This window comes from Perca fluviatilis, chromosome 21 (genome assembly GCF_010015445.1).
Source record: "Perca fluviatilis chromosome 21, GENO_Pfluv_1.0, whole genome shotgun sequence".
NCBI lineage: Eukaryota > Metazoa > Chordata > Actinopteri > Perciformes > Percidae > Perca > Perca fluviatilis.
The window spans coordinates 20114745-20141591 of NC_053132.1; the positions used below are offsets into that span (position 1 = coordinate 20114745).

The 26847-nt window shown below is 43.3% G+C and overlaps 4 protein-coding genes across 11 annotated transcripts in view; 1 reads left to right on the plus strand and 3 right to left on the minus strand.

Annotated features, from left to right (window-relative positions):
• Positions 1-2: 2 nt before the first annotated feature.
• Positions 3-4868, minus strand: bricd5 (BRICHOS domain containing 5). Of its 3 annotated transcripts, none has more exons than XM_039788681.1 (6): positions 4447-4868; positions 4000-4137; positions 3606-3782; positions 3412-3519; positions 1918-2071; positions 3-530 (listed from the first exon to the last, which is right to left on the minus strand). In XM_039788681.1, the coding sequence occupies exons 1-6, from the start codon at positions 4498-4500 to the stop codon at positions 436-438; spliced, it is 726 nt and encodes a 241-aa protein (XP_039644615.1). In that variant the 5' UTR covers positions 4501-4868; the 3' UTR covers positions 3-435. The 3 variants fall into 3 exon arrangements, with proteins under 3 accessions (XP_039644615.1, XP_039644616.1, XP_039644617.1); XM_039788682.1 differs by having other exon boundaries at positions 1918-2068; positions 4447-4867; XM_039788683.1 differs by having other exon boundaries at positions 3633-3782; positions 4447-4866.
• A 213-nt stretch (positions 4869-5081) lies between these two features.
• LOC120551333 (phosphoglycolate phosphatase) lies at positions 5082-8121 on the minus strand. The gene is made up of 2 exons (XM_039788680.1): positions 7344-8121; positions 5082-6168 (listed from the first exon to the last, which is right to left on the minus strand). The coding sequence occupies exons 1-2, from the start codon at positions 7936-7938 to the stop codon at positions 5843-5845; spliced, it is 921 nt and encodes a 306-aa protein (XP_039644614.1). The 5' UTR covers positions 7939-8121; the 3' UTR covers positions 5082-5842.
• Positions 8122-10082: 1961 nt separating this feature from the next.
• Positions 10083-13954, minus strand: zdhhc4 (zinc finger DHHC-type palmitoyltransferase 4). Of its 2 annotated transcripts, none has more exons than XM_039787233.1 (7): positions 13803-13954; positions 13373-13499; positions 13172-13245; positions 11953-12131; positions 11172-11297; positions 10805-11049; positions 10083-10686 (listed from the first exon to the last, which is right to left on the minus strand). In XM_039787233.1, the coding sequence occupies exons 2-7, from the start codon at positions 13493-13495 to the stop codon at positions 10387-10389; spliced, it is 1047 nt and encodes a 348-aa protein (XP_039643167.1). In that variant the 5' UTR covers positions 13496-13499; positions 13803-13954; the 3' UTR covers positions 10083-10386. The 2 variants fall into 2 exon arrangements, with proteins under 2 accessions (XP_039643167.1, XP_039643168.1); XM_039787234.1 differs by having other exon boundaries at positions 13740-13954.
• The window catches only part of grid2ipb (glutamate receptor, ionotropic, delta 2 (Grid2) interacting protein, b), a 45195-nt gene continuing 31773 nt past the window's right edge, over positions 13426-26847 (plus strand). For 3 of the 5 annotated variants that reach the window (XM_039787222.1, XM_039787224.1, XM_039787225.1), the window contains exons 1-3: positions 17987-18232; positions 18807-19136; positions 20319-20473. In XM_039787222.1, coding sequence (XP_039643156.1) covers positions 17987-18232; positions 18807-19136; positions 20319-20473 — 731 coding nt within the window. Of the gene's footprint in view, positions 13552-14459; positions 14609-17978; positions 18233-18806; positions 19137-20318; positions 20474-26847 lie in introns of those variants that run through there. The other 2 variants (XM_039787221.1, XM_039787226.1) reach the window with 1 other exon arrangement.

Here is a 26847-nt window from a genome sequence, read left to right on the forward strand (position 1 = left end):
AATACACAACAGTCTTTTATTAGACGGATCAAAACACTCTTGTTGCGACTGGAACGGTTACACATAATTATACTGCAGCAGCGGGTTACAGGAAATACAATTGGAGGCACATACACCCCAAAAAAAAAAGAAAAAGCGGATCTTTCTTCTGTAATCTCTGAAGTGTCCACCAGAGAGGGTATTACAGATGAAGAGAGTGACGATGGGGCTTTGGCAATAACCATGACAGCCTGTCTCCATCTCTTCTCTCTGGAAATGGACTGGAAGGGTTGGCTGCTTCACTGGTTTACTGGCAGCTGTATGGCACAGAGGAAACGGTCAAAGCTGGCTTTTGTTCTGCTATCTTTTTCTATTTTTTTTTCTTGTAGAGGGAGCTTAAAAGACAACTTTGTTTCCCTGATCTTATGCTGGGAGGGAGATGAAGAGAATACACAGTCACTCTGGCAGGTAGTAGAAGCACACCGACACGCAGATATTGCTGGGAAAGCAGATGTCGATGCAGAAGTAGACCAGCCTCTGTTTCCCCGGGCCTGAAAACAAGACCGAGAACACGGTGACTCGAAGAACATGACAGAATCCTTGACAAGACGCAGATCATTATTGTGGAGGCAGCGCAGCATTTACTGTTGAATATGGTAGAAAACTATGAAGGATGGAATAACCTGAATTCAAAATGTTATCAATTATTAATTCCGCAAACATTACCCAAATGTCACTCTTTATAGAGAAAAGCGTACCCCACTTGCCTTGACACACGAAATGATCCGTCACAAGTTTAAGGCATGAATAATAATTGAAAATACATTTGTTTTTCTTGGCAGTAAAAGCAAAAATTCACCAAAGCAAAATTCCTCGTATGTTTCCTCATACCTGGCAAATAAAGCTGATTCTGATTCAGTAAAGCTTATACAAATTATATAACCGATTCACGAAAGTCATGTACCGTAGTGATTAATTGGCAATTGACAATTTAGATACACAATTTATGGTCTAACGGCAGCATGATTAAAGTATGATATTAATGCTACTTCTGTATTTGGAATAATGTGGTGCCAGCACCACATGTAGACTGTTGAGTGAGTACACTGTAGGTATAATGTTTTGACCAGCCATTCATTTCCTGCAGCAGTGGAAAGGTCACTGTACGTCATGCTGTACATTAGTTTTAGGTTTCAGTCTGACGAGTTGGTTGCTTATGGAGTTGCCAGCTGGCTCGTTTTATTTTAAAAGCTCCCTTCGTACAGTGTCAACTTCTGCTGCGTAATATGACCATGCATACTTTACTGATAATTAAGAGAACGTGCCATTCAACCCTTTTCTCCAAAATGTCAAGTGTACAGCTACATTTAAAAACACAGTATATCATCATAATGTTCAACAGATAAAGGCTGGCATTAGTCTGTATTTTTCATATTGTCAGCAAATGCCATGACAAGACCAAAACTAACGTTGTTAGTCTATCTCCAAATACTTTGACTTCTCTAGCAGTTAACTTGAACCCAATTTATTTCTACTAAATACATAAATCTCAAGTCAAACAAGTCAAAATATATATTCTATATTTACATATAGTATATTATTTAAAAAAATACTAAGGCTTATGAGGCAGCTGGGCACTCTAGCTTTTAGCAAACAGTTAAACAGGACTAAATAGGGCATTTGTCGGGGACTATTTTCAGTGGCGGATTAACACACATTTGGTTCTTTCATGAGTATTTACAGTACGGCAGCAGGATGGTGTATGTGGGCTTGACTTACAGTGCCTGTGTTCATGCTACTGAAGGAACTAACACCCAGTGCAACATTGTGGCTCACTGTTCATTTGTTTTTGAACAACAGTAATGGAGCCCCATAGCACTTTTTTTTTTAAATTACATTTAATGAAGTTTATGTCAACACAAGCCTGGCTGTTCTCACCCTCGACCCTCCGGGTCCAGTGGATGGAGCTGTCCTGACACAGAGCCTGGAGAGGCTCGTCCAGCGTGGCCAGGTCCACCTGACTGGCTGCCAGCACTCCCAGGTACTCCGTCTGCCTCCGGGTCTCATTCCCCGACAGCTGGAACTGACTCTGCTAGGGACAGTATCACAACATCTCAACAGAAAAAATAAAATAAAAAATCCACAACAGACCAAACAGTTTTGTCCCCTGCGGGAATTTGAATGGCGACTCGGGAGCGGCCGTGTCATTTAATAAGCGTGAGAAATCATATCGCAGTGACGACGCGAAATGAATACATTGGAGTCAAAGCGAGAGAGACGTGAAGAAGATGACCACGATTGAAACCGGAGCTGCTGCTGGCCTGACGTCTTCGCTGATGAGATCAACGCGGCCGCGCATTTGCGCTCTTCTTCGTCACAAAGCCTGGGTGTAATTGCACCACTTACACCTCTGATTGGCTCTGATAGGGAACCACTTAAAGTACTGTTGTGCTTGAGCGGGTCACGTAACAACCAGTTTTCCTCTGCTGAAAACGACCAAGGAGGCCATTGTGCTGCAGAATAGAGGGACAGACCACATCTACTCTCCATCCATCCATCCATCCATCCATAAGGGCCCTTCCCCTCTTATCATAGATTAAATGACCGCCATCAACACTGAGGAGCTGTATGAGATATGTGACACCATAAATGCTCAGAGACTCGACCCCGTGTGGAAATAACGCTATTGTGCAAAAAAGATAAGGCAGAGAAACAGAAATCTCATCTCAGTGTTCTTGCAAGGCCCCACATCGCGGCTATTCACAGATCATATCTGAGGGGGCTTAATTCAGAGCCGAATCAATTTGAGAGATCCAGGTATTTGACACACACACACACACACACACACACACACACACACACACACAGGCCCTTCCCTCACTAACCGGTGTCGGGCTGTATTTTAATCCAACAGAGGAGTCTTAAAAAGCTAAAAAGCCCTCACACAGAGTGGCCATTGTGCCCGCTCCAGGGCTCAGGCTCGCTGCCTCCTGTAAGCAGATCCCGGGCACGCTGAAGGGGGTCTGGAAGGATCAGATGTGCTGAGGAATTCAGCCGTGGAAGGCGGGGAGAGGGAGACTATGCGACTCTTCATACGGCCCTGTATGCTTGACCCCTCTCTTTGTAGGGCGGCGGGGAAGTCATGCAAAAACCTCTGAAAGCCAGCAGGTCCTGGCTCAGTGGCGCTTCTGGGACAAAGCTGTGAGTCACACAGTCAAAAATGCCAGTTCACACATTAGTGAGGCAGTGACTTTTTAAATCACCTGGCACACAGCTAAAAGGGCAAAGCCCTTAACTTTCCTTTTTTTTCCCTTCATTAGCCCAGGTGCATAATCTTAAGCTTTGCGGTCTCGCATGTCCCGAACGCAGCGGAGGAGGCCCTATAATGTGACACGAGCGTTCAGCTCTCTCGTGTCGAAATGTCGCCGTTACCTTGTGTGTCGACTCGTGGAGGAGGGACTGCACGTTGTCGTAGTCAGACTTCTCCATCTTTCGCAGGAAGCAGCTGTCCTGGTCGACAGGCTTGTAACATATCAAACCCTGCAACGGGACAGCAAGACAGTCACACATCTCTCCCGTTGCGAACACAGTCAGAAAAGATCACTGCCAATAAAAAACAACATTACAATCTGGTGCATATCCCCTGGACGTACGCGTTTGACATCGAAGAGCACAGTGGACGTCTGATTTGCAGGTGAGGTGACGGAAAAAGTCACCAGGTCATTCTGCTGGTCCACGACGGCGGACTGGTTAATCAGAACCCCGGTCTGATCTGGAACGGTGATTCGGACAATCTGTGAAGACTGCAAACAAGCAGACTCGGATTAATGCGAGCAATGGCCATCTTAGGTCAGAAACGATGTAGGCGATATCTGGTGCGGTGACAGTCGTATAACATTACATCTCGTTTAGCTGATGCTTTTAACCAAAGGGATTTCCAATAAGTGCATTCAGCCCCGAAAGGTACAAACTCAGAACAGCAAGAATCCCCACAGGAGAAGTAGATTAGCGCGTGCGTACCTCAGAGTGAGGCTGCGACAGCCCCAGGTTCCCCGTCAAACCGAGGCCAATGATGACCAGGAGCAGAGAGGCGGAGAGGCTGACCCAGAATGCCTTGTGTGGGAAGTGGGACTGGGAGGACGCAGCAGAGCCCCCATCCTAAAGACATGTGTTCACACACAAGAACCAGTGACAGGCTATTTAAACGGTACTTGACATAAAGCGTCAAACTGTAGCAGGGTGGGAAACCAACACAAGCCACCGGCCGGATAGAAGTACATTCTGACTGCGCAGCTGAGATTTTTTATTTTTTTTTTTTTTTTTAATATACACATAATGCAATATCTGGAAGTTCAAACCCTATTGTGCAACTGTTGCTGGCTTCCCTAGCAACACTGGATGGATTAACTTGTAAGTCAAAAACAAAGAGTCCTGCCATAGAAGTTAAATGAAAAGCCATCTGCTTACCGTGCACTGTGCTTCCTCCAAACGGGTTTCTGAATGTTTCCAACACCTCACCATCCTGTGTCCCTTGACGGCTCCTCACTCGGTCTGCTCCCTTGTCGTAGCTACCGGCATTGAGCTGTGGTCATGACTGAGACTCAATACACCTTGGCTTGCTTCTCTTTGTCCCTGCAGACCCCCCCTCCCCAGGCCTCCTCCTCCTCCTCCTCCTCCTCCTTTGGTCTCCCTGTCTCCCTACCAAAACAGTCAGCCACTTCACACAGAATCTTCTGAATCTTGCCAAACTCAATTTTCAAGTTTGGTCTTCCTGCAATTTCCTCCTTTTTAAAAAGTCTAATATGACTTAATATGCCTCTCTAACAGTATCCATCTTCCCATAGCCCCTGGTCCCCCTTTCACTCAAACACACACTTACAGGAGAGGAATTGGCCTCCCTCCCCAGGCCCAGACAATGGACAAAGGAGGTGAGGCAGGTGCAACTTGGAAAGCCTCTCTCATCAGGTGAGAGAGGTGATACTCTGTTCTGGCTGTTGCAGCATCCAGCCGATGACAGCCCAGGGTGACTTTAAGCGCGGGACTTTAGAGGGGAAGTTTGCCGCGTTCACTTTGAACTTAAAGCCACAGAGAGTAGACGCCGATTTAGGAAAGATAGTTTGTGTTTTTTTTATTTATTACAGATTTAAGCATTGCTTTCAGTGATTGGGTGAGTCAAGGACAAGTCAGAACACAGAAAGGTAAAAGGAAGACTGGATTACCTTAAAAACATGTATGCCATTCTATTAAATCACATTTTTTTACTAATGATGTACTGACATGACACAACCGGTTATCATTGCACCATCCCATGAATGTTACTGCAAATGTTTGCACTTTCTGCTGAGGTGTGAACATATACATAAAGAAACAGAAAGCTCAAGTTATGTGCCTGTTATTTATAGACTTTTAAAATAGCTGTAAACCTGAACAAATGTATTACCAAACTGTTAGCACATTCGACTTGTAGTTGCTTAAGGGGAGATTGCATCACAGACTGGGTCTTTAAAATACACTTTTTTTTTTTTTTTACTCCTTTCCTTAAAAAGGAACGATTGAAACAATACTGTAAATTATTGTTCTTATGTTATTTATAATACGTTGATCACTTATATCACGTTAAATTAGCACGTCTTAATAATGGTTTAGTTAAATAAATTAGTCTTTTTCTCCTCTGCCACGCATCAGCCAGCTGCATGGTTGTGACTTTGTTATAGAAATAATTTTGAATTCTTCATGAAAAATATTCCCTTTTAGAAGACGGTGGAGTGTGGCGTGTGACAGGCTTGGCCAAATCCCTCAGGTTTGAAGCCGATACGCCATCACCGCGCAGCTACGCTCCGGTCCCGACGGCCTTGCAGCGCCTTCATCCCTGCAGAGCTGGAAGAAGCTCGGCGATGCTCTCCACGTAATAATCCGGCACCATCCCCTGCCTCTCCGCGCAGCCGCTCTTCTGATGGGCCTCGGCGTCCGCCACGGTGCTGACCCCCGTGAGGGTGAGCAGGGTCTTCAGGCCGCAGTTGGAGCCCAGCATGATGTCCGTGTCCAAGCGGTCGCCCACCATCAGGCAGCGGGCGGGGTCCACGCCGAACTGGGCGGCCACGCAGTCGAACATGAAGTGGTTGGGTTTGCCCACCGTCTGGGCCTGGCGCTGGGCTGCAGTCTCCACGGCCTGCAGCAAGCAGCCTGTACCTGGGGGAGGAGCAGGAGGTGGGGAGACCTTTTTACTCAGTTCCCCTACACATCCCAGCTATTTGACCTAAATTATCCGTTTTGTTAATTGACCGTTTCATTGACAGGAAAAGCAATACACTTAGATAACATATATAGGTTCTTGTGTGTGTGTGTGAACTTTCTTACAACTTATTAGGTTGGGCGATCTAATACTTGCTTTGTCTTGAGCTCACAAGCATCTGCATCAGGTAGATCAAATCAGGCTCAAATGTCTGATAAGCTTTGAAACTAATTTCACATAAAATCTATAGAAATTCCCATCGGCTTGGGTGAGATATTAGGCCTTGTTTAGTTTTGCAGTTAAACTTTATATACTGAAGTGTCAACTATTAAAAAGGTCCCATGGCATGAAAATGCCACTTTATGAGGTTTTTTAACATTAATATTAGTTCCCCCCAGCCTGCCTATGGTCCCCCAGTGGCTTGAAATGGCGATGGGTGTAAACCGAGCCCTGGGTATCCTGCTCTGCCTTTGAGAAAATGAAAGCTCAGATGGGCCGATCTGGAATCATGAAGCAGAAATGGCACATACTAAGGAAAGCTCATTGTGGGACTGGCTCTATTGGCTGTAATTCTGCACGGAGGCTGAATTTCGGGAAAGAGACTTCAGATACAGTATTAGGGGACCACTAAGGCCTATATAAAAGAGACTTCAGATACAGTATTAGGGGACCACTAAGGTCTATATAAAAGCATCCAAAGAGCACCATGTCATGGGACCTTTTAAGAGCATTTTGGATTTAGGTTCAGATAGGTGCCAAATCATTTACACATTTTAAAGATATGCTTGTGGGTCCCCGTACTAATAATAATAATAATAATAATAATAATAATAAAACTAGGAAGTACTAGGAAGAAGACTTTATCTTTGTTTTGTTTTTTAAAGTATGCATCTGACAAGTGTTTGGTATTTTATAGTTTGACTGAGTATTCAGCGTGATTTCCTTGAGAGTCTATGCAGGTCTGAGTGTATAGTTTTCTTAGTAATAAGCCTCAGCCCTCTGTCCCTGCAAGGGTGCTGCAAGTGTTTGATTGTGTTGAGTCTCAGCCTCAAGTGTATAAACTAACGACTGTGTTACTAATCTGCTTTAAGCCACTGTAATGCGTGTGCGTGCATAGTGAGTACATGCCTACCTGGGACAGCCTTGCCTCCCTCCAGGGGCAACCTGGTGTCCCTGTTGGTCCCCACAAACAGACAGCCCGGCTGGGTCAGGTACTGCATGGCTCTGTTCAGCTTCATGTAACTGAAATGTTCGTCGAAACCGACAACCACAGCCTTCACCTCGGGATCCAGAGGCACGTTGGCCCAGTCGGTCTGCTTCCCGAGGACGTGGTCGGGTCCCACCCCGGTCTGCCGGAGCCCCACCGCCTCCAGCTCCTCTCTCATCGCGTTGCTTCCTATCAGGTACACTTTGCCCTGCAGCTGGCACACAGTCTTCAGGTACATGGCGGAGCAGTACGCCGTCCCGAACACCTCGTCTTCTTTCGCGTCGAACCCCAACATAGACAATTTGTCGACGTACATCTTCCTCGTCTTGGTGCTGTTGTTGGTGACGAAGAAGACCTTCTTGCCCTTTTCCTTGAGCAGGTTTATGACCTGAGGGGCGCCGGGGACGGCCTGGTCCCCCCGCCAGATGACCCCGTCGCAGTCGAACAGGACGCTGTCCACCGAGTCCAGAACTTGTTTCGCCAGGGCTGCGCTCAGCCGTACACATTTTGACCCAGACATCGGGGCAGACGCGCTGTCACACTTAACAATGAATAACTGTTGTCCGAGGAGTCACGCACGTAGAGCTGTCATAAAGTTCAGTGCTACTGTATGCGAACACGCCTAGCTTTGCCTTTTGTAGCAGCTGTTTGGTTTGATAATCTAGTTTTGAAATTCAACGGAGATAAAAAAAAAAAAACCTGACCTTCCACTGAGTGTTGCATCCATGGATGTAGGTTGGTTGCATCATTGGTTGGTTGCATCGTTTCAACGGTTACTTCCGCACCGGCTTAAAGGGGCAGGAACAACATACCAACATGTCCTCACTTCTGGTCAAGATTCTTTCACTACCACACCCCTGCTCACGGCTCTACAGTCTATGCTCACAACCTGTATTTTTCTAGTCCAAAAAAATAAATAACCTGAGATAATAATTCTAAACTACACAGCTACTACTTTAAGTAATCTCCTTAGCATCAAACTACAACTCCCATAAGCAGGGGCCCCTTTTTTAAGCTGCTATATTGGGGTGGGCTGGTAGAAATCCTAGGTGGGCAACGTGGGTAGGCAGCCCAAAGGTTAAAGAGACAGACTAGTTAGCCCAAAGGTTAACCCTTGTGTGGTCCTTCGTCCCAGTGACCCGAAGGACAACACAAGGATTATGTACTTCCGTTTACTTTGTTGAGAATTGCTCTCTAAACAAGGGTTAATACAGCACCTTAGTTCTTGTTTGTACAGCATTTTGGTCAGCTTAAACTGTGTTTAAATGTGTTCTAGAAATAAACTTTACTTACTTACTTTACAAGAAACAGGATTTAGAGAGCAATTCTCAACAAAGTAAAGGGAAGTACATGATCCTTGTGTTGTCCTTCGGGTCACTGGGACCCGAAGGACCACACAAAGGTTAAAGAGACAGACTAGTTAGCCCAAAGGTTAAAGAGACAGACTAGTTAGCCCAAAGGTTGCAGGTTTAAATGACAGCAGGCCTATCATGTGGTAGGTTTCATTTCCACATGGGTGGGGACACATGAAGTGTGTGGGGGTTGAATTAAAACTTCAAGGCACGATGTAATCTCATCATACCTTAGCAAGCTTGAGGGCAAAAAGATCATACATCTTTTTGTTATTTTCCTTTTATTAATGCAATCACAATACTAACGCTAATGCTTTGTTTTGAATGTACAAACGTTTTTTTGAAACCAGTAATGTTACGTGAAGAAAGTTCATGCAGTAATTTTTTATTCTTCTTTAAAATTGAAATGATGCTAGGATTTGATTATATGTACTATACATGTGCGTGTGTGTTTCAACTATTATTCTATTATTATATATATTATATAACTATTATTCTTTTGCAGGTGGGGCTACCAAAGAACACTTTGTGTGTGTGTGTGGTCTACTTGTGTTTCTGGCTCCACACTTCTTTTTTATAAGTCCTGTATGTATGACTTCCACAAAACCGAAGGCTGCTCACCCAATCAGAAGTTAAAAACAGTATTTTCTGTGCTAGTTTTTTTCTTCTTCCATTGGCTGGACACATTTTCCTAACTTTTTGATTGGGTGGGCAAGACGCATGTTTAGGTGGGATGAGCCCACCCCTGCTCCTAGCTACCACCAGTCTTGCCCATAAGTCTTAAGGGCAAAATGTTCAAAACCCAATGGGAGCTATGTTTGATGCTAAAGAAATGTAGGAAAAAAGCTACCCCCAACACAGTAGTACAGGACACAACCATATCAGAAAACACAAATAAAGAAAAGATACACATGAACAAATTAGACAACACCTCAACATGTCAGTGTGTTTCTGTAATGTTGCTGTGTTTTGTAAAATACTGTTTTATTTTGTCAGTGTATTGTCCCTATCCCGCAGCATGTAAATGCAAGTTCCATTTTGCTTCTGGGCTGTCCAACTAGCACACGTGTTTAATAACACTGTTGAATTGTAATGAACGTCAGTGTAGCTCCCCCTGCTGGCTTTATTGACCCCTGACACAGAATTTTAACTTTAGAAATTATTTAATTAAATAATTTATTTTTAAACCCTACCTAACCTTAAAATATACCCATGCCTGATAAAAAAAAAATACATAAAGTAAAACATATTCAAAAGCGTAGTCCTAATGCCATGATCAAGTATTGAGAAAACGACAATGGGTGGACATATGTTACAGCTTTGGAAGCATTCATGCTTTAGTTGATGGCAGGCAAAGAATAAAAAGGAGTGAAAAAGGCTTACAGTTAGAACATTTAATTACCGGGCAATGATTTCATCCAACAAGAATTATTCTGTATTTGCTGCCAAGGTTGCCTGAGCTTTCCTTGTGGGAGATAGACACGGGAGTCCATAAAGAAATCACTAACGTAAACTTTATTTCTTCAGCCAGTAATAGTCCTTAGGGACATTAAATCCAAGGGGATGTACAGTAAATGCAGCATAACAACACAGACGGCAGTATCTTTTTTTTTCTTTCAGTTGTCTTTTTTCTTAACTGGTTGTAGAGGAAAGAAAATCTCTCCCAGGTTTCGGAGTAGCCCTCTGCTGTAGTAGTACCTTTTAGAGTGGTCTGGTGCTGGGCTAGACAGATGGTCTGCTGTCGCAGTTGGGTGGCAGTGCTGACACACGTAGCCCCGACTTTTGTACCACTCATTGGAGGTCTGGTTGACGAGAGCCAGGTAGGAATGGAAAAGGGCATAACCCGCCAGGAGGAAGAAGACAAAGACCAGAAATCCAAGCATGAAGATGATTCGGGGGAAGGTCAGAAACAGATGCTGGACGGACAGAAGGAAAAAAGGAAATAAGTTTTGTTCAACGTTGAGATATATTAAATTGGAAATGAACATGGCTGCAGCGTTTGATACACAGTAGGTCAGCAGTGCTGAGTCTCACCTGTACAACAAACAGAGGCCCTGCTGGCTGTTGCTGGCCGTACTCATCTAGGTAACTGGCTCTCAGAAGCCCTGACCGCAGTACGGCATGTAACAGCATGTCTCCTGTTAGTACGGCAATGTCTCCCACCATGGCGCACATGCTAAAGAGGTAAAGCAAGAAGTAACGAGTGTTCTGGGCACCGATGCAGTTGTTCACCCAGACACAGTGGTGGTCAAAACGTTGGACACACCTGTTGCAGACCCCTGAAATACAGACAGCGTTTACAGCAGTGAGCACCGAATATGATTCAGTGTTACAATGTGTTATGCTGATAAAATACACAATATTTACTATGGTGCACGTGTATTACTATTTATTTACTCACTGCAGTGTTTAGAGCGAGCCGGTTTGACGAGTTGGCAGGTTTCACAGGAGACTCCCGGGTGAAACAGTCTCCTGTCATACGGATAGATGTGCAGCTGTCCAGCGAGTTTCTTCTTCGTCACTGTGCCTGCCAGAGCCGAGAGGAGAGAAAAAAATAAGTGTAATGACTTAAAACACTGTCTGAGAACTAACTTGACGGTGATTTGTTTGGGCTATACTTGTAAAACGCCAGCTGAAATGATCTACTTTACTCTGAATAAACTGGAGTCATTCAAAGTCTATTAAAAATGTATACTTAATGCAACTGCTTTTCTGAACCCCCACAATCTACAAGGGCCTTATAACCAGTTGTAAGGCTGACCAGCGTCACTCTTCAAGACTAAATTAAATGATCCTTGTAGGGAAATTAATAGCCAAGAACAAAACATTCAATAGAGTGGCAATGAGCACACTGCATCTGGCATTCCCAGCCTATTTAACTGCACCATGGGTGATGCTGTGTATACCTGTCCCTTCATTAACAGACTCCTCCAAAACACAGTTTTACCCTCCACATGTCAAAATGAAATTACTGATGTACATGGGTGGTACGTAATTACCAACATATCTAGTTATTACTCATACGGGTCTAAAATATGTCAGCACACAGACAAAGAATACATTTCAAATCAATGTGTAAAAGTGTTACATATGCCACACCTCAACAGCCACATATACTATGTCCTAACATTGCTGTCAATAACAAGTAGGTTTGAATATACTTCAGCTCATATAATATAAACCTGGATCTTTCTTGATGCAGAGGTAGAAGAAGTAGGTCTTGATGGCCAGCAGGACGTAAGGCACACACAGGCTGGTCAGTGTGGTGTCCATCTGCCTGCAGAAGCCAAACACCTCATAGGTGAACTCTGCACACACAGCAACCTCAAGCAGGATATGCAGATAGATGAACATGTTGTTCCTGCAATTAGAAGCAAATGACAAAGAATGAATGCAAATATACAGGATTATAAGTGATACTGTAAGGGAAAATACAATATTAGACCATTATACAGATAGAGACTTAAAGGTGCCCTGCAACACAAAACCGTTTTTACTTGTATTTTTTTTTTTAATATGTTAGGTCCATATGTGTTTGTGTTATGTCGTATATGTGAAAATGAACTGCTACCTCCTTTGTCAGCTCTAGCCACTGAAAAGAAATAAGCGGAGAAATCCGGCCAATTACAAAAGCTGGTCAGTCTGATGTGGTGTTGCCTGAGCTCATTACTATTCATGAGCTCGCCCAGTTGTGCTGGGTAAAGGATGCCGATAGCCAGGCTCTCATTGGCGAGCTGTTAGCCAATCAGAGTCAAGCAGCTTAGCTCAACTGGCACAAATCGAGCTGAGTCTTCCTGCAGGCTTTCTATACCACGCTAGAATTGAAACAAGGTAACCGAGGCCGATTGTTTCCACAAAACAATGTGACAAAGTCCATGGTAGAACTTCAGACTAGAGATGGCCCGATACCATTTTTTGCTTCCCAATACCGATTCCGATACCTGAACTTGTGTATCGGCCGATACAGAGTACCGATCCGTCATATATTTTACTATGTTTTAACAACTGTATACCACTATCCCTGTATGGATGTGATATGATTTCTATCTTTGTTGTCTGTCTGGCTCAGGTTAAAGTCTTTGTAAAACATGAACAAACACAAACAATGAATGCCACGGAACTTTCTTTTATTATCCAGTTTGACAGTCAGTTATAACGGAAAAAGAACATAAATAACGTAGATTTTCTTTAGGGCTTTATTACATGGTATCGGATTGGTGCATAAACTCCAGTACTTCCCGAGACCGATACCAGCGTTTTAGGCAGAATCTGAGCCGATATCGGTATCAGACCATCTCTACTTCAGACATTACCACAAAGTAATGAAATACGTGTGACAGGGCACCTTTAAATATATATTACAACAATGTTTTTATTTCTGGAAACACTTCAACTACAAACCTTTGATGAAACAACCTGTGCAAGGTCCATTGTGAAAACTTTTGGAGCCATGTTGGCGTGAATGGCGCAACTACCTGTGAAGAGAAGTGTCAGCAGCTTTAATTGCAGTGGACCTGCGGTCTTTGTATTGTGATAAGTTAGTCTAACTGCGCCACACAGTGTCCGTTTGTGGAAGTACAGTTAAACTGCTTATTTTCTTACCTTTCCTACATAGTTGAAGATGATATTAAAGGGAGTCTGCTGCTGGCCTGAGTATTTGCAGACTAGGACTATACATGTCAGCACCACTACGACGTAGACAGCGAACAGAGTGAGGAAATCCATGCGGCTACAGAGAGACGAAACAACAGGTGTCTATGGTACAAACTCACCACGAACAGGTAGCAAACTCAACAAGAAGCGGTAGTAGTGTTACTATTAGGGGTTTCTGTTTGTTCAAACACGGCGAAGACTTGTAAACGAAACAATGTAGCTCAGGGTGTCTTCTTAAAACTACTACTCAGATGAACAAGTTTAACGTTAGCATGCTAACCTAGCTATGTCAGTACCCATCCCAACGTTAGCAAACCTGCATATCCATTCCCGCTTTCTTTACTTCCTGAAGCCATAAACTCATTCATTTCCCCGTTACCTTCTAGTCGAGGTCACGCATAGCTGCCTTTTAGTGTTTTATCTCATGTCAACATAGTAGGTTTGGTTAGCGCTATGGCCACTAGCATCACTTTTGGTGCTGCTCTGTAAACAATGCTACTTCCTTAGCATCGATGTAGCTAAATTCCAAGCTAACAGCCGAGGGGTTGTGCTAACCTTCTGAGGCTGGCACAGCTGCAGGAGGGTGGGTGAAAGGATGTGTCAATATGAGCTATCTTCAAGTCGATATAAATGTCCAAATATGAATAGTTTTATATACTGAATATTTTTTTATACTGTGTATACAATGCTAATAAGATCCACACAAATTTCAAGTTTTCATAATGAATAGTCAGATGTTTTAATGAATAGTCAGATGTTTTAATGTTTTCACCCATTTTAGAGTGTCTTGGAAGCCATCACATATTCACCATCACAGCCAAAAGTAGCCAGTCTCCCATGTGTTTATCGAAAAATTGGGTTGTTTTCTGAATAAAGAGGAGATTTGATGCACTTACTGTAAAGCTTACACTTGGATTTAGGAGTTCAGTTTATTACCTGCAAAGATGACATTACTTCCTCCAAGTCAGACTTAAAATCCAGCAGCATTTTGGCTCCAGCTACTTAGTATTGTTTTCTCTCTGTCACTGCCATCCAGTGCTCCACACAATGCAAGAAGGCATCACAAGACACCTGTTGGATCTAGTTGCCGACATGGCCCAGCACTCATATTACAGCTCGCAGTGCTGGAGAGGGGAGCATTACTCTGGAGCTGTGCATGGACATCTATGGATGGTGTTTAAAAAGGTATGAGAGGTGTGCATGTGCTTTGTGGGCGTGTTGATCATTTTAGATTTTCCTTATGTTAGATTTGTGGTCGGTCACAATGCATTGAGTGTATTTGCAGTTACAGTTTGAGGTCGAGAAGCGTTTCAAAATACTAATACCCCATTTATGACTAATGACGTGCCAGTTTTGCTTGGTATGAAGATACATTATTTCAGGTCCCTTTTTTTATTTATTTTTTATGAAAACATCTAAACTATGTATGAAGATACATTATTTCAGGTGCCTTTTCAAAATTTATTTTTTATAAAAACATCTAAACTATGATGTAGAAATGCTGAAACGTATGACTGATTTGTTTGAGGAAAAATGAATTACTTATTTATTACTTACTGAGTGAAAAGACTGACAGTTTTGTCAGACTCGATTGCCTATGAAATGTCAGTTTTCTGTCTGGTCACACACGAGTAACTGTCTTGTCCTGTCTTGTAGTGTAAGAGGAGAGTTTGATTGGAGTGAGCGGTGTCTGTTTGTAGAAACAGCCATTTGTGTTTTAATTATTCAGTTGGCACCCGGACTGCCTGTTGCTTATTGCGTGCTTCCTTAGGACTTTCTCTTCAGCTGTAATGAATTCCCATTTAAATGAATTACTGACTGCAACGTGTTAACTGCTTTTATTGACAAACCTGCTACTGACTTAACATCATATGAGAAGTGTATCTGAGGTGCCCTAACAATAACATGATATAACCTGTTTTTGATATATTTTCCCTCTACATAATCTCTCATATTTAATATCAGTAAGGTTAAAGCATTTCTTCTTGAGTAGGGCATTGTGACATTGTTCCACCAACTTGCCAAAAGAAACACATCTCATTTTAATTAATTTCTTTTTCTATGACATGATGATTTTACTACCTCAGGGCTCTACAGCTTATACTCTTTCACTCCTTATTTGTTCTGTATAATATTTTGTAATATATATATATTTTTTTAAAGAAATATTTTTTGGGCATTTTAGGCCTTTATTAGACAGGATAGCTGAAGACAGGAAAGGTGGGGAGAGAGGGGGGAATGACATGCAGCAAAGGGCCACCGCTGCGGCAAGGACCGAGCATCCGTACATGGGGCGCCCGCTTAACCAGGTGAGCTATCCAGGTAGCCTGACAAGCCAGACCTATTTGCTGCCGATAGGGTGCGTCTAGATTTCTAGGCTATCCAGGCGCCCCCAATATTTGGTAATTTACAACGTAAAAGTCACAAGGATTAAAAAAAAATTATTTTTAAATTTGGGTTAAAAAAAGACACTGTCAGACAACAATGCAAAGCTGCTACCAGCTCACAAATTCAACTCGGGTATACATAATGTATGGGTTGAAATCAACACATAGACTCCACCCATTTTTTGTTTTTGTTTTTACAAACAAATTTCATCAGAAGAATTTGGATGATGCTACTGTATAATCCGCTAATACAAATATTGGCTTTAAACCTATGCTTCTGTCGCACCTGCTGTGTGCTGTTAGTCTTAAATTGTGAATGTTTACACTCCAGCTTTGACCTAAACTCAGCCTTTGATACAGACTGTATCTTCACACTTTGGGTGTTCTGTCACTCATTCGGACGTACCACCAGGTAATACATTTCATGCTGTATGCAGAATTCCTGTATTCATTAATGTAGGGGAGCATGTGTTCCTGCAGTATTAATGACAGGGGGGTGGGGTGTGGGGGGTGGAGGAACACTGAAGATTCAGCTCATAATCCTACTAATCCCACAGGCTAAGTTTTAAATTGCCCCTTGCTCCTTCTCAATGGACTGAACATTCCAGCGTGCTCACACACATGGACACACAGCATTCCAGGCATGCAGACGCTCCAATTAATACTCATCAGGCTTTCTTGCAGCGACACAGAGCGATTCTGGGCCAGGAGCGGCCCCTCCGAGAGCCACCTAGCCAAGAGAGGAGGAGGAGGAGGAGGAGGAGGAGGAGGAAAAAGACACATTGGTGTATTTATAGAAAAATGAGGCCTCACAATACCCTTTTTGGAGAGAGAATGATTATGGAACTGAGGTGCGCGGGTGCATGCGTCCCAGTTTTCTGATTAACACTGTGCAAGCAGGCTGGCCCTAGGATGATTCTGGGATGAGACGCAGGACTAACTCCTTGACACACTCACAGAGAGACTGCGCTCGCTTCTCATGCACACTCACCCTTTGCTCATGTGGACACTGCTGTGATATAAGGGTGGAAGGATGGGACAATGTTTTAAGTTCGTCAACCTTTCTGTTTGACTTTGGGTTGGTTACATGTTTTTTTTTTTTTAAACGTTACATTTGAGAAGGCTGGATTGGATAACAGGCTGCTAGCAGGCCGACTGCTATTTGACATTCAAGATGAAGAGATTTTTGCAAAACAAAAAAGGCAGATACTCTTTCCGCCGGGGCTCTCGGTGTCCATCTAAAGATTTCTGTAAGTCTTTTTTTTCAGCTTGGTCCACTGTGTGAATCCTGCTGCGCTGTGGCTTTAAAAGCTGTGGAGCACATCATTAGCTTCCAGAGGGGTTAGCCAGAGGGTTTATAGTTGATTATATTCTGCAAAACGCCAACATGTCCATTTTTGTAATTTGGTCATATTGGAGATGTTTTTGAGTCTGTCACATGTGGATTAGCTCATTCTCATTTTAATATTTCATTCCAAAGTTTGGCCTAGAAGTGCCAAAAGTGCCTCTGTATTTGCCAATTCACCTCATATGGTTGTTATTTGATGCCACTTTGTATCTCTTACCTGCCTAGACATGATCAGCGCAGCCAGTGGTGTGCACTGTTGCATAATTACCATTTAACAGAATAGACTTGCATGTGCACGGAGTAATAATAGCTGGAGGAACTTTAGTCACTCGAGCTAATTAGGGTCACAATCTCTGCAACACTTTAATTTTATTGGCTGCTTTGGAGTTTGTGAACCAGGTCACGGCCCCCCTGAGTGTGTCATGGTTCAGGGTAGAGGGTTACAGAGCCACACTCGATAGTACAACTTGAGACACGGGAGTTAGCAGGAGGGAGAAGAGACAGGGCAGGAATTCTTAGAATTGGAGCTCTTTTAAAACATGCAAAGGATTATTTGATCCAAAGGTGTTTTTGCGATGTCAATAGACTTGAATATTTTGGCCACAGTGGGTAAGTGCTTGTGTTTAAAATGTCTCTGTGTGTGTGTTTTTTTTTTTCTTTTCTTTTTTTTTTTTTAGCATAATGTCTCCTAACCTCACAGATTTCTCTTTGCAGTGAAGCTCCAAAGTGCAGGACCCCACTCTGTGAAGTCCTTGGATTATGAGTAGTTACTTCAAAATCAAATCTTCACCTATTTCATCCCATTCTCTCATCCCTCAAGTCCTCAGCATGCCGTCGTCCAACCAGGGCTGGCCTGAGGAGTTTGGCTTCCAGCTGGGTGGCAATGGACCCAGCTACATCCTGTCTGTGGAGGAGGGCAGCAGCGCCCACCTGGCGGGGTTGCAGGCTGGGGACCAAGTCCTGGAGATCGAGGGCCACAACGTGTCAACGCTGGGTCCCCAAGCTGTCGTCGCCATCGCCCAGACTCAGAAGAACATCCCTCCCAGTATTGGAGTGGTGTCCCGCATACAGCAGGTCTTACAGCTTTTGAATCCATCACAGCAATAATGCATATGTGGGTTAATGCCTGGGGCGTTTCATGTCATATAGTCATATAGCAACATGGAGCATACACTCCCGGATAGGAGAAAAAACGCTCTGGGTTGGTTGCATTTCTTTAAACCAATCACAAACGTCTTGGGCGCCACTAAGCTCCGAACGCAGCGAGCGTGGCTCTGCATTATGGTTTCGGTAAGGAACTTGTTTAGGTGGAACATTTGCACCCTGCAAAAGAAAACGCCACATACATCACATCACATTAAATTAACTGTTCACACAACGTGGGCTATTTAAATTAGCTGGATACATGGTTAAACGTAATTTGTTCTTACCCGTGTATCGCCGTGTGTACTTTGTCCATAGAAAATCCCCGCCAATAGGTCCCAAAACGTCCCAGGTTCTCGGAGGTTGCGGTTGCCGGAACTAATCCTTCGTCGATCCAGACGACACGTCACAGCGCTGTGACTTCACATCCAGTCTGATCCAGAGCCTTTTGCGAGTATGTTCTTAAATTAAATACAATTCATGTTTATTTTTTCCTGCATTACAGATGGACATCATACCAGGTCCGGACGGTCGTTTTGGGTTCACCATCGTGGGAGACTGCCCCCTGTTGGTGGAGGACTGCTCGCCTTGCTCTCCAGCCGGCCGCGCAGGTCTGAGGGCCGGGGATTACGTCATGGAGGTCAACGGCATCCCCGTCAGGCAGCACGAGACGGCTGCGGCGCTGATCAAGGCCTCGCAGGGTAGGACGCTCCGTCTGGGGGTGCTGTGTCTCGGCCCAAGACAGAAACGCAGCGTCAGCATGGAGGACAGTCAGATGGGAGGAGAGGGGGCGAGACTGGACCGTAAACATAAAGCTCTGGAGTTCAACAGGAGGGTATGTTTCAATAATACACAATCACAGCTGAGTCCAGGTTAATTCCTATACCTGGTCCAGTTGAGTTGGGCAGTTTAAAGGCCCTGAATACACATTTTCTCAATCACCTTCTGACTGTGAGCAATGGAGTCCTACATAAACACGCTTTCTACCAAAGTTAGAGCAGGTTTGGTTACAAGGTTCACAAGGTTTTTGTTGTGCTCCTCTTACTGGTTTAAAGTGGGCGGGGATCAGTTAGAAATGGGGCATTTCTGAGCACCAATCAAAATGTAGCTATACTGTATTTGAATCTGCCTATGGTGTGTTTCGTGTGCCGCGATTCCGTACAAAGTCAAATTTAATTTAATTTGCATATTGGCGCGAGAAATGTGCCACGAAATCCTATCAGTGATTCTCGTGATCGCCGTGAATGTGTTCAGTCAAAAATGGAGGAAAAATGGAGCGTAGCCGTCTGTGGGCACCCTGAGCTCTACGCCTCCAGATGATGTTACGAACCCAGACACGACGGCCTTTTTAGGTTTTCTGACGTATCGGGGACTTCCACAACAGGTACTAAGCAGCGATAATGGTTATTTCGGCTATGGTTGATGATGGAAAGAAATGGCATACGTTACTGGTATCTCCATGGAGCCCCTCATCCTCTGTCGCGTCTCGTGCGAGCAACACAAATAAACACAAATGATCTTGCGGTCAAACTTGTGTGAAAATTCACTTTGTGTTTGGTGTGAACACAGCATGGGTTGTGGGGTTGTGGGGTTGTGGGGTTGGGGCAAATGTTATAGCAATATTTGGAGTTTCCTTAAAATACAGCAGCTCTGCTAAATCCTTCAACATTTAACAAGTGCATGTGCAGACATGCATACAATGCACAGGTGTGAGCCTTTAAAAAGTTTATAGTGCAAGAAAAATAAAAAACAGAGGCCCACAAAGTTGAAACTTTCTGGATGGATGGGAAATTATACGAATATAAAAGCGACTAAGACCACGACAAACTCAAGTAATAGAACTCTGAGTAAGGCTATATTCTTTTTTTGAACTGCAAATTAAGTGTTATGGTAACAATGTGGCGCTGTGTAAAAACTATGAAGTGACAGCATCTACCCTGTTTTTCATTTCCCCCCCCCCCGACTTGTCCTCACACTGTCCTCCCAGCCTCTAACATCGTTGTCCTCTCTCCATCAGATTGAGCAGATTTTAGGCGACGAACCCGAAGTGAAAGAGAAACTCTTCACTGTGCTGAAGCAGTATGCAGCCGAGAAGAGAGTCGAGTGGCTGGCCTCGGTCCTGACCGACATACTCACCACTGATGAGCATCGGCAGCTCATCTCCAGCATCAGGTAAGAGCCAGGCGTTTCAGATTGCCAAACACAGTATAAATTAAACTGCTGGTACAAAGTAAAGGAAAGACTTGAAAGATAGCTGCATGCTTGTTTGGCCCGGCCTCTCTAATCCACCTTTTATAACCATGTGGAAATGTATCAAAGTGGCCAACCATTGTCTATAAAAAAGAAACTATTCTGTGCAGTCTGAGACGCCTATAACGTAGCCAAGACATCCCTTGTCTGAATATTTCTGGAGTTGGAGGACCCTTCTTGCATGTTATCCCCCTCTCTGTCTCTCCCCATGTTTCCTGTTATTCTTAGCTGCCAAACTGTCCATTAAAGCCAAGGACAGCTTGTGCTTCTGCAAAGCTTCCAGTGTTGTTCAATTATAACTCCCACTCTTGGTATTGTATCACACACACACACACACACACACACACACACACACACACATCCCCATTTTGTCATTTTCAAGTCCCAGTGAAAAGTAAAATAATCTGCGGGGATTTAATGAGCACGTAAACAGGCTTTTCCTGTTGCTCATTCTGCAGGATGGATTAGAGGGGGTCTCGGCTGCTGCCAGCCATTTCAGAGCTTCGCTTTAGGTTTTAGGTGGGCCCCATCTGCCACCCGGGGTAAATCCACAGTGACCCCTCCAAGTCGCTTAAAGTCTCATCGGTGTTAGTGAAACTGAGAGACTGAACTGACGTGGAGGGGCCCGAGCTGAGAGTTTTTAGCGGTAAATGTGGATTGGCAGCGTGAACCAAATTCCCAGCATGGAGGTGTCTGTGATGAAGAGCCACAGACAGATTTAGTTGTGGAAACATAACTTAATAGTGGTAGCCATGCCACTCTCTATCTCCTTCAAAAAAAAACAAAAACAAAAAAAAAACCTGGAGCTACGCCCAACAGGGTTTTTTTTTTTTTTTTTTTTTAAATGTGTGTTTCCATGAAGTGGAATAATGCCAGATAACTAAACATGAAGAAACCACTCAGGTAGCCAGTAACTGTAAGTGGTTGTCCATGCGCCAAAATGACCAGCATTCCTGCCTTTTCTCTAAACCCCCAGACAGTTTGTCCACAGATTGCGCTTCCTCCACAAGTAGAGCCAATCAAACTTTTTTTATTCTCTTACTACGCTGGCTCCCCTCCACTACTACACCACTTTGAACCATTTTTAGTGGTATTAATATACTGTAAGAAGACTTTCCAGCAGTGTGAGTTCAGTGTTGAGGTAGTTTTCGTTATCCTGAAATGACGACAGGATTTTTCTGCTTTAAATTGGTTATGAATAATTCAAACACTGAGAACTCCTCATTGGTATTTGTATAATAAAGGACACTCCTATTGTTGTGCACGCTCCAGTAATAAAATTGATGCTCTCCCGTTGTGGTTTTTCCATCCCCCCACCCATCTCACAACTCTCTTACCTCCCTCTCTCTCCCTGTCTCTGAGGGGCTTTTTTTATTTTTATTTTTTTTCTCTGATGGGATTTCTTCTCATTATTCCGCTCAGAGCTCGGGCTGTTTCCTGCTCACTCTCTGTGGTGACCGTTTTCCCTTGACACTTAGTAAAGACAGCCTCCTGCATGCACCAAGGTCCCACCATATCTGTTATGCCCCTCAGGCAGCACTGAAGCACTAGGTGTGTCTGCCATTCTGCTTACTATTCGATGCTGTCAACTTAGTGATTAGTTTATTTCTGAGCTATGGGTTACTGCTAAAACGAACATGAATTGTCTGGGGTGAGTAGACCTTTTCATTCTTTTTTTATTGAATGAATGCTTTTCTGTGGTTCTGTTTGGTTGTTTATTTAATTTTTTTTAAAGAATTTATGCATATTAACAGTTCCTTTGGGTCTGCACCTGCACCGCTTTTGCCATCAGTGTAATTATGTATGTGGGGGGATGAGGGAATATTTAACGCAATCTGAAACAGAACGAGACGATGGCTGCTGTGCACGTTTGATATTTGATGTTTTTAGCTCCGAAATCCTCACTTCCCTACAGTAGTTGTTTTCTAAGCTTTCTTCAAGGTAACTTAAGGCTTTAAATCTATAATTTTTGAATTCAAGCGAACCGTCAACAGCGTTGTTCACAGAGTTTGATGTGATGGGACCCCCACTAGGATGGACAGTGCTCTAGTAGTAACACAGTTAGCAGTACAAAGGCATTTCATTGTGCCTGCCTCTCTTAAGTTATTGGAGTCATTAGGTTGAGTGATGCTCTGCTTTTAGGATGTAATCTCTTGCCATGTGTTTGAGCGTGTGTATCTGTGTATGTCTGTGCCTGCTGTGGAGCTGAAATTTCTCTGTTTGCCTGTTTAACAGTGTGTGTTTGTGTCTGGCACGTTTGGCTTTTGTGTCCAACATGATGTCTGCCAGTAACTGGTGCAGGTCCACCTTTTGAGCTATGTAGAAATCAACTAACTATCTTTATTACTACAGTCAGTGATAGTCGTTCCATATAGAAGAAATAAGAGTGATTACAGTATGATCATGGTGGGTCTAAATGCTCCACATATCTGTGTTTATCAGCTCCACTTGAGCCGATGGTGCACGCTGTGCACAAAGCTTTCTTCTTCAATAGTGCTGATAATGATGGTGTTTAATCTTAACTGCAGGAGTCGGTGGAGCTTGTTTGCAACTACTGCTGAGCTGCTACAACTGCACAAGATGAGAAACATTAGTGGCTCCCAAACGGCTTGCACCGAAGTGGGCGATGATGAGCACAAACGGTGCTAGAGCCAGTGCATTCATAAGTTGGAGTGGAACGAGTTGTCTTTTATGGTTGTTGGTGACATTCGGCGCTGCTTTTTTTTTTTGTGACCAGCTTGTTCACAATGGATCATCCATGACAGTTTGCTTTCAAGCCAGGCTCGTGGCTCTAGGGACGGCAATGCCGGTCTGTCTGTCGGTCAGTCGGTCCGCCGCTGTGGTCCAGACTATAAATCTACTACAGCTGCACAATATGAGGACAATATGAGGAAAATATGCGATATGCGATTACATTGTTGAACGTTGCAATAACGATATTACTTGCAATAAATAAACATATGTACTCAGTTTTGCCTTTCTGCTGCTTTCAGTATTCTGCTAAAATACAGCAAATGGCTTGTTGAATTTAAAAACCGAAAGAAAATAATTTCCAACAATATTTTATTGAACAAATTGAATTGAACATAAAATGCACCACTAAAAAAAGAATGACTTACATTTTTAAAGTGTAGTTTTCTACCAATACTCTCCTTCAACTAACTAAAAAAATCTCTGTCTATTGTGATATTTCGCAGTCTTTCGCGATAGGTTTATTGCGCAAGTTGATATCGCTATAATGATAAAAACAAGAAGACATATTGTGTAGCCCTAAAATCTACCACTGGATGAATTGCCATTCAATTCTGTTTGGGTAATTATGGTCCCAGAGGATGAATCCTACTGACATTGGTTGAGCCTTTGACTTTGCATCTAGTGCCACTACGAGGTTGACATATTTGGCTTTTTAGTGAAACTAGTGCAGTGCCTGTTCCAAACGGGCCTGTTCGGAACGGGCCGATTGCTAGGCCTCCGGTAATGCTGCTTGCAGCTTTCTCAAGAACTGCTCATCCAGACAAGTTCACACTCAGCACTGCACTTCCTTGGGTCCTGATCATTACACCTGCCATGACATAGTTGTGTCCCCTAGCAATGCTAGTCATCAATCCAATTATCTGTAAACCGCTAGCTTGGGACCAGGCTATTTCCGGCAACAAAAGCGTTCATTCCAAAAGTTACATCTCTGACGCTTGAAACGTTTGACTTTGCCACAATGTAACATCTCCGGTCTCTCCGGTCTTTCTTTCTTTATCTGTTCTTCAGTGTACTGTTAGCGAGTGACTCTTCGTTAATAGGGGTCCCCTCTCAATACACAACACATTGTGTACATAACTCACTACTAATAAATGCCTCTCGTAGATCTAAAGACCCCGCGCTGGACACCGCATCTACTTTGGTCCTCAGCGATACGCCCGCCAAGTGTAAAGTCGATTGGATGAACGGTTGTAGAGAAAATCAAAGGACAGACAGAGACTCAATCCATTTCAGTCAGATATCTTGAAAGCTAATGGACAGATTGCCATGTATACACACATTCATGTTACCCTCAGGATTAATTACTATAACTGTTCATGGTCCTCTGCCTTTTCATCTAGCGCCACCATCAGTCTCAGTTTGTCCAATACTTTGATTTCTGGACAAATACATGTTCCCATCAGCCTCGTCTATACGTTACTTTTTGTGCTAAATAGCAGTTTTTCTGTTTCATTCTTAGTTTTTTTTAATTCATACTTTGATCACACATATTGTTAAGCCCATTTATCCAGTGTGGTCATGTTTATTCAGTGGATCAGATATGGCTGACCTTTTTTTACTAGCACAATTTTTAATCATCTACTTTTGATAAGTTCCTGGACTCAGACCAGGCACCCAGCGATGCTCCTAACGGATTTAAAATCATATCATTATCTTTTAATTCCACTGGCTTTATCCTTAAATGGGACCTACCACTGGGCTTTTTTTGGGCAGTGTTCAAGAGAAGCAGAACAAATAGATCATGTTAGATCAATTCCTTCCAACACATTCTCCATTGCTTTTTTTAAGCACGCACGCACACACACACACACACACGCACACACACACGCACGCACGCACGCACGCACGGTTACATCTCTATGTGTGTTTAGACATGGTCTCAGTCTCACGCTTTAGCATTACACAAGCATTTAAGCCACATCTGGACAGTTGAAATGAAATGAGGTCTCCTCTTTGTGGTTTTCTGCTTGTCATTCTTCCCTTTTGAGAAATCAGTCCCTTCCTCCCTGCTTGCTTCCTCCTCCACAACCCTCCTTCAGATAATTATAGATCTCTATTCTCTATAAATGAGGTCAAATCAGAGCACTCATTTAGTTTCCAAGAGTTGACGCGGAAAAACTTTTTGCGATGAGGTGGCTGTTTCAACTGACGGTTGTGCATTTTGAGGTGGATGAATATCTGCATTTATAAAAGGATAATGCTGATAGAAGCAGACACACACACACACACACACACACACACTTTCACAGACAGGTTCTGTATCAGTGTGAGAGACGGAGACATAACAGTGCTGTGATATGAATAAATGGCAAATAGCAGAGAAGGGAAGATAGAAAACAGAGAGGAGCCGTGTGGGTTGCTACACCTACATCACGACAGAACATTTATTTATATCTCAGGAGTCTGCTGATTGTGGCCAGTAGTCTGTGCTCAGGCAACACTGTCTCAGGCTGCAGTCAAGAATCAGAATCTGCAGAGACAGTGACAGCAGGCTAAGAATATGTGGCCTATATCTTCAACTGAACAGATTTGTTCCAAAAACATAATGCCCACCATTTCTAAAAAAAAAAAAAAAGTGGCATCTATTCTAAAACGAGTGTTAGTATTAAATTTAAATAAACCATTTATGTTTTAAAGGGATAGCTGAAAACCAAGCTTTTTTCAACATTGCGATAGAAACATATAGAAAAATAGATACGATAGACATTTTAATATCTTTTTGGCGATTGGCCACTTTGTGCAGAGTCTGTAATTTTGGCATCTTTCAGAATAGTCGTAGTAGTTGCCAAAAATATAAAAAATATGGTGCACCTTTGCAAAGGTAGATCTCAAGCCCTGGGTGGAGATACTCAGATGGAGGGCGGTATATATTCTAATGAGCCTGCATGTGACTGAGGAAGGGAAGCCAAATCTGAATGGCTTGTTGAATCCCATGTTTTCTGAACTAGGCAGTCCACCAAAAACTGACCGGGGTTGTCTTAATTTACAGTTTGTAGGTTGGTAGGCACTCCAGATACCCAAATATCTGTGCACAAGCACTGAAAAAGTGAGTTCATGTTATGTCCCCTTTAAACTTTAAACCAGAGTGGGCAGAGAAACACTGTCTTTTAGCCTGGTGTTAAGTTACTCTTCAAAGGAGCATTCCAGTGATGTAAAACTGAATTTCCATACACTTATGGGGCTTATGAGAGGCAGATTACATAAAGATTTCACTTGAAGAGTAGCGCTCCCCATGACAATTAAACAGATCTTAATGTGTACAATTGTTAAAGTGCCCCTTTCATAAGTATTTAATTGGCTCCTTTAATCTTATCGCACTACACTGGGCCTGCTGTGAGTCATGTAAAGTAAGAAAAAATACATAATTCAAGCAGCGAGGGGAAAAGTGTCAGAAATAATAGGCTGCTGCATTGCTGATCTTTTGTCTTGTGTTGTTGTGGTGCTGAATGGAAAGCTCCTGCAAAGAGGGGAGCAGCGCATTGTTGTCTACTGCAGTGTATTTAGTAATGCAACCACTGGGTGGCCCACAGGCAGAAATATCT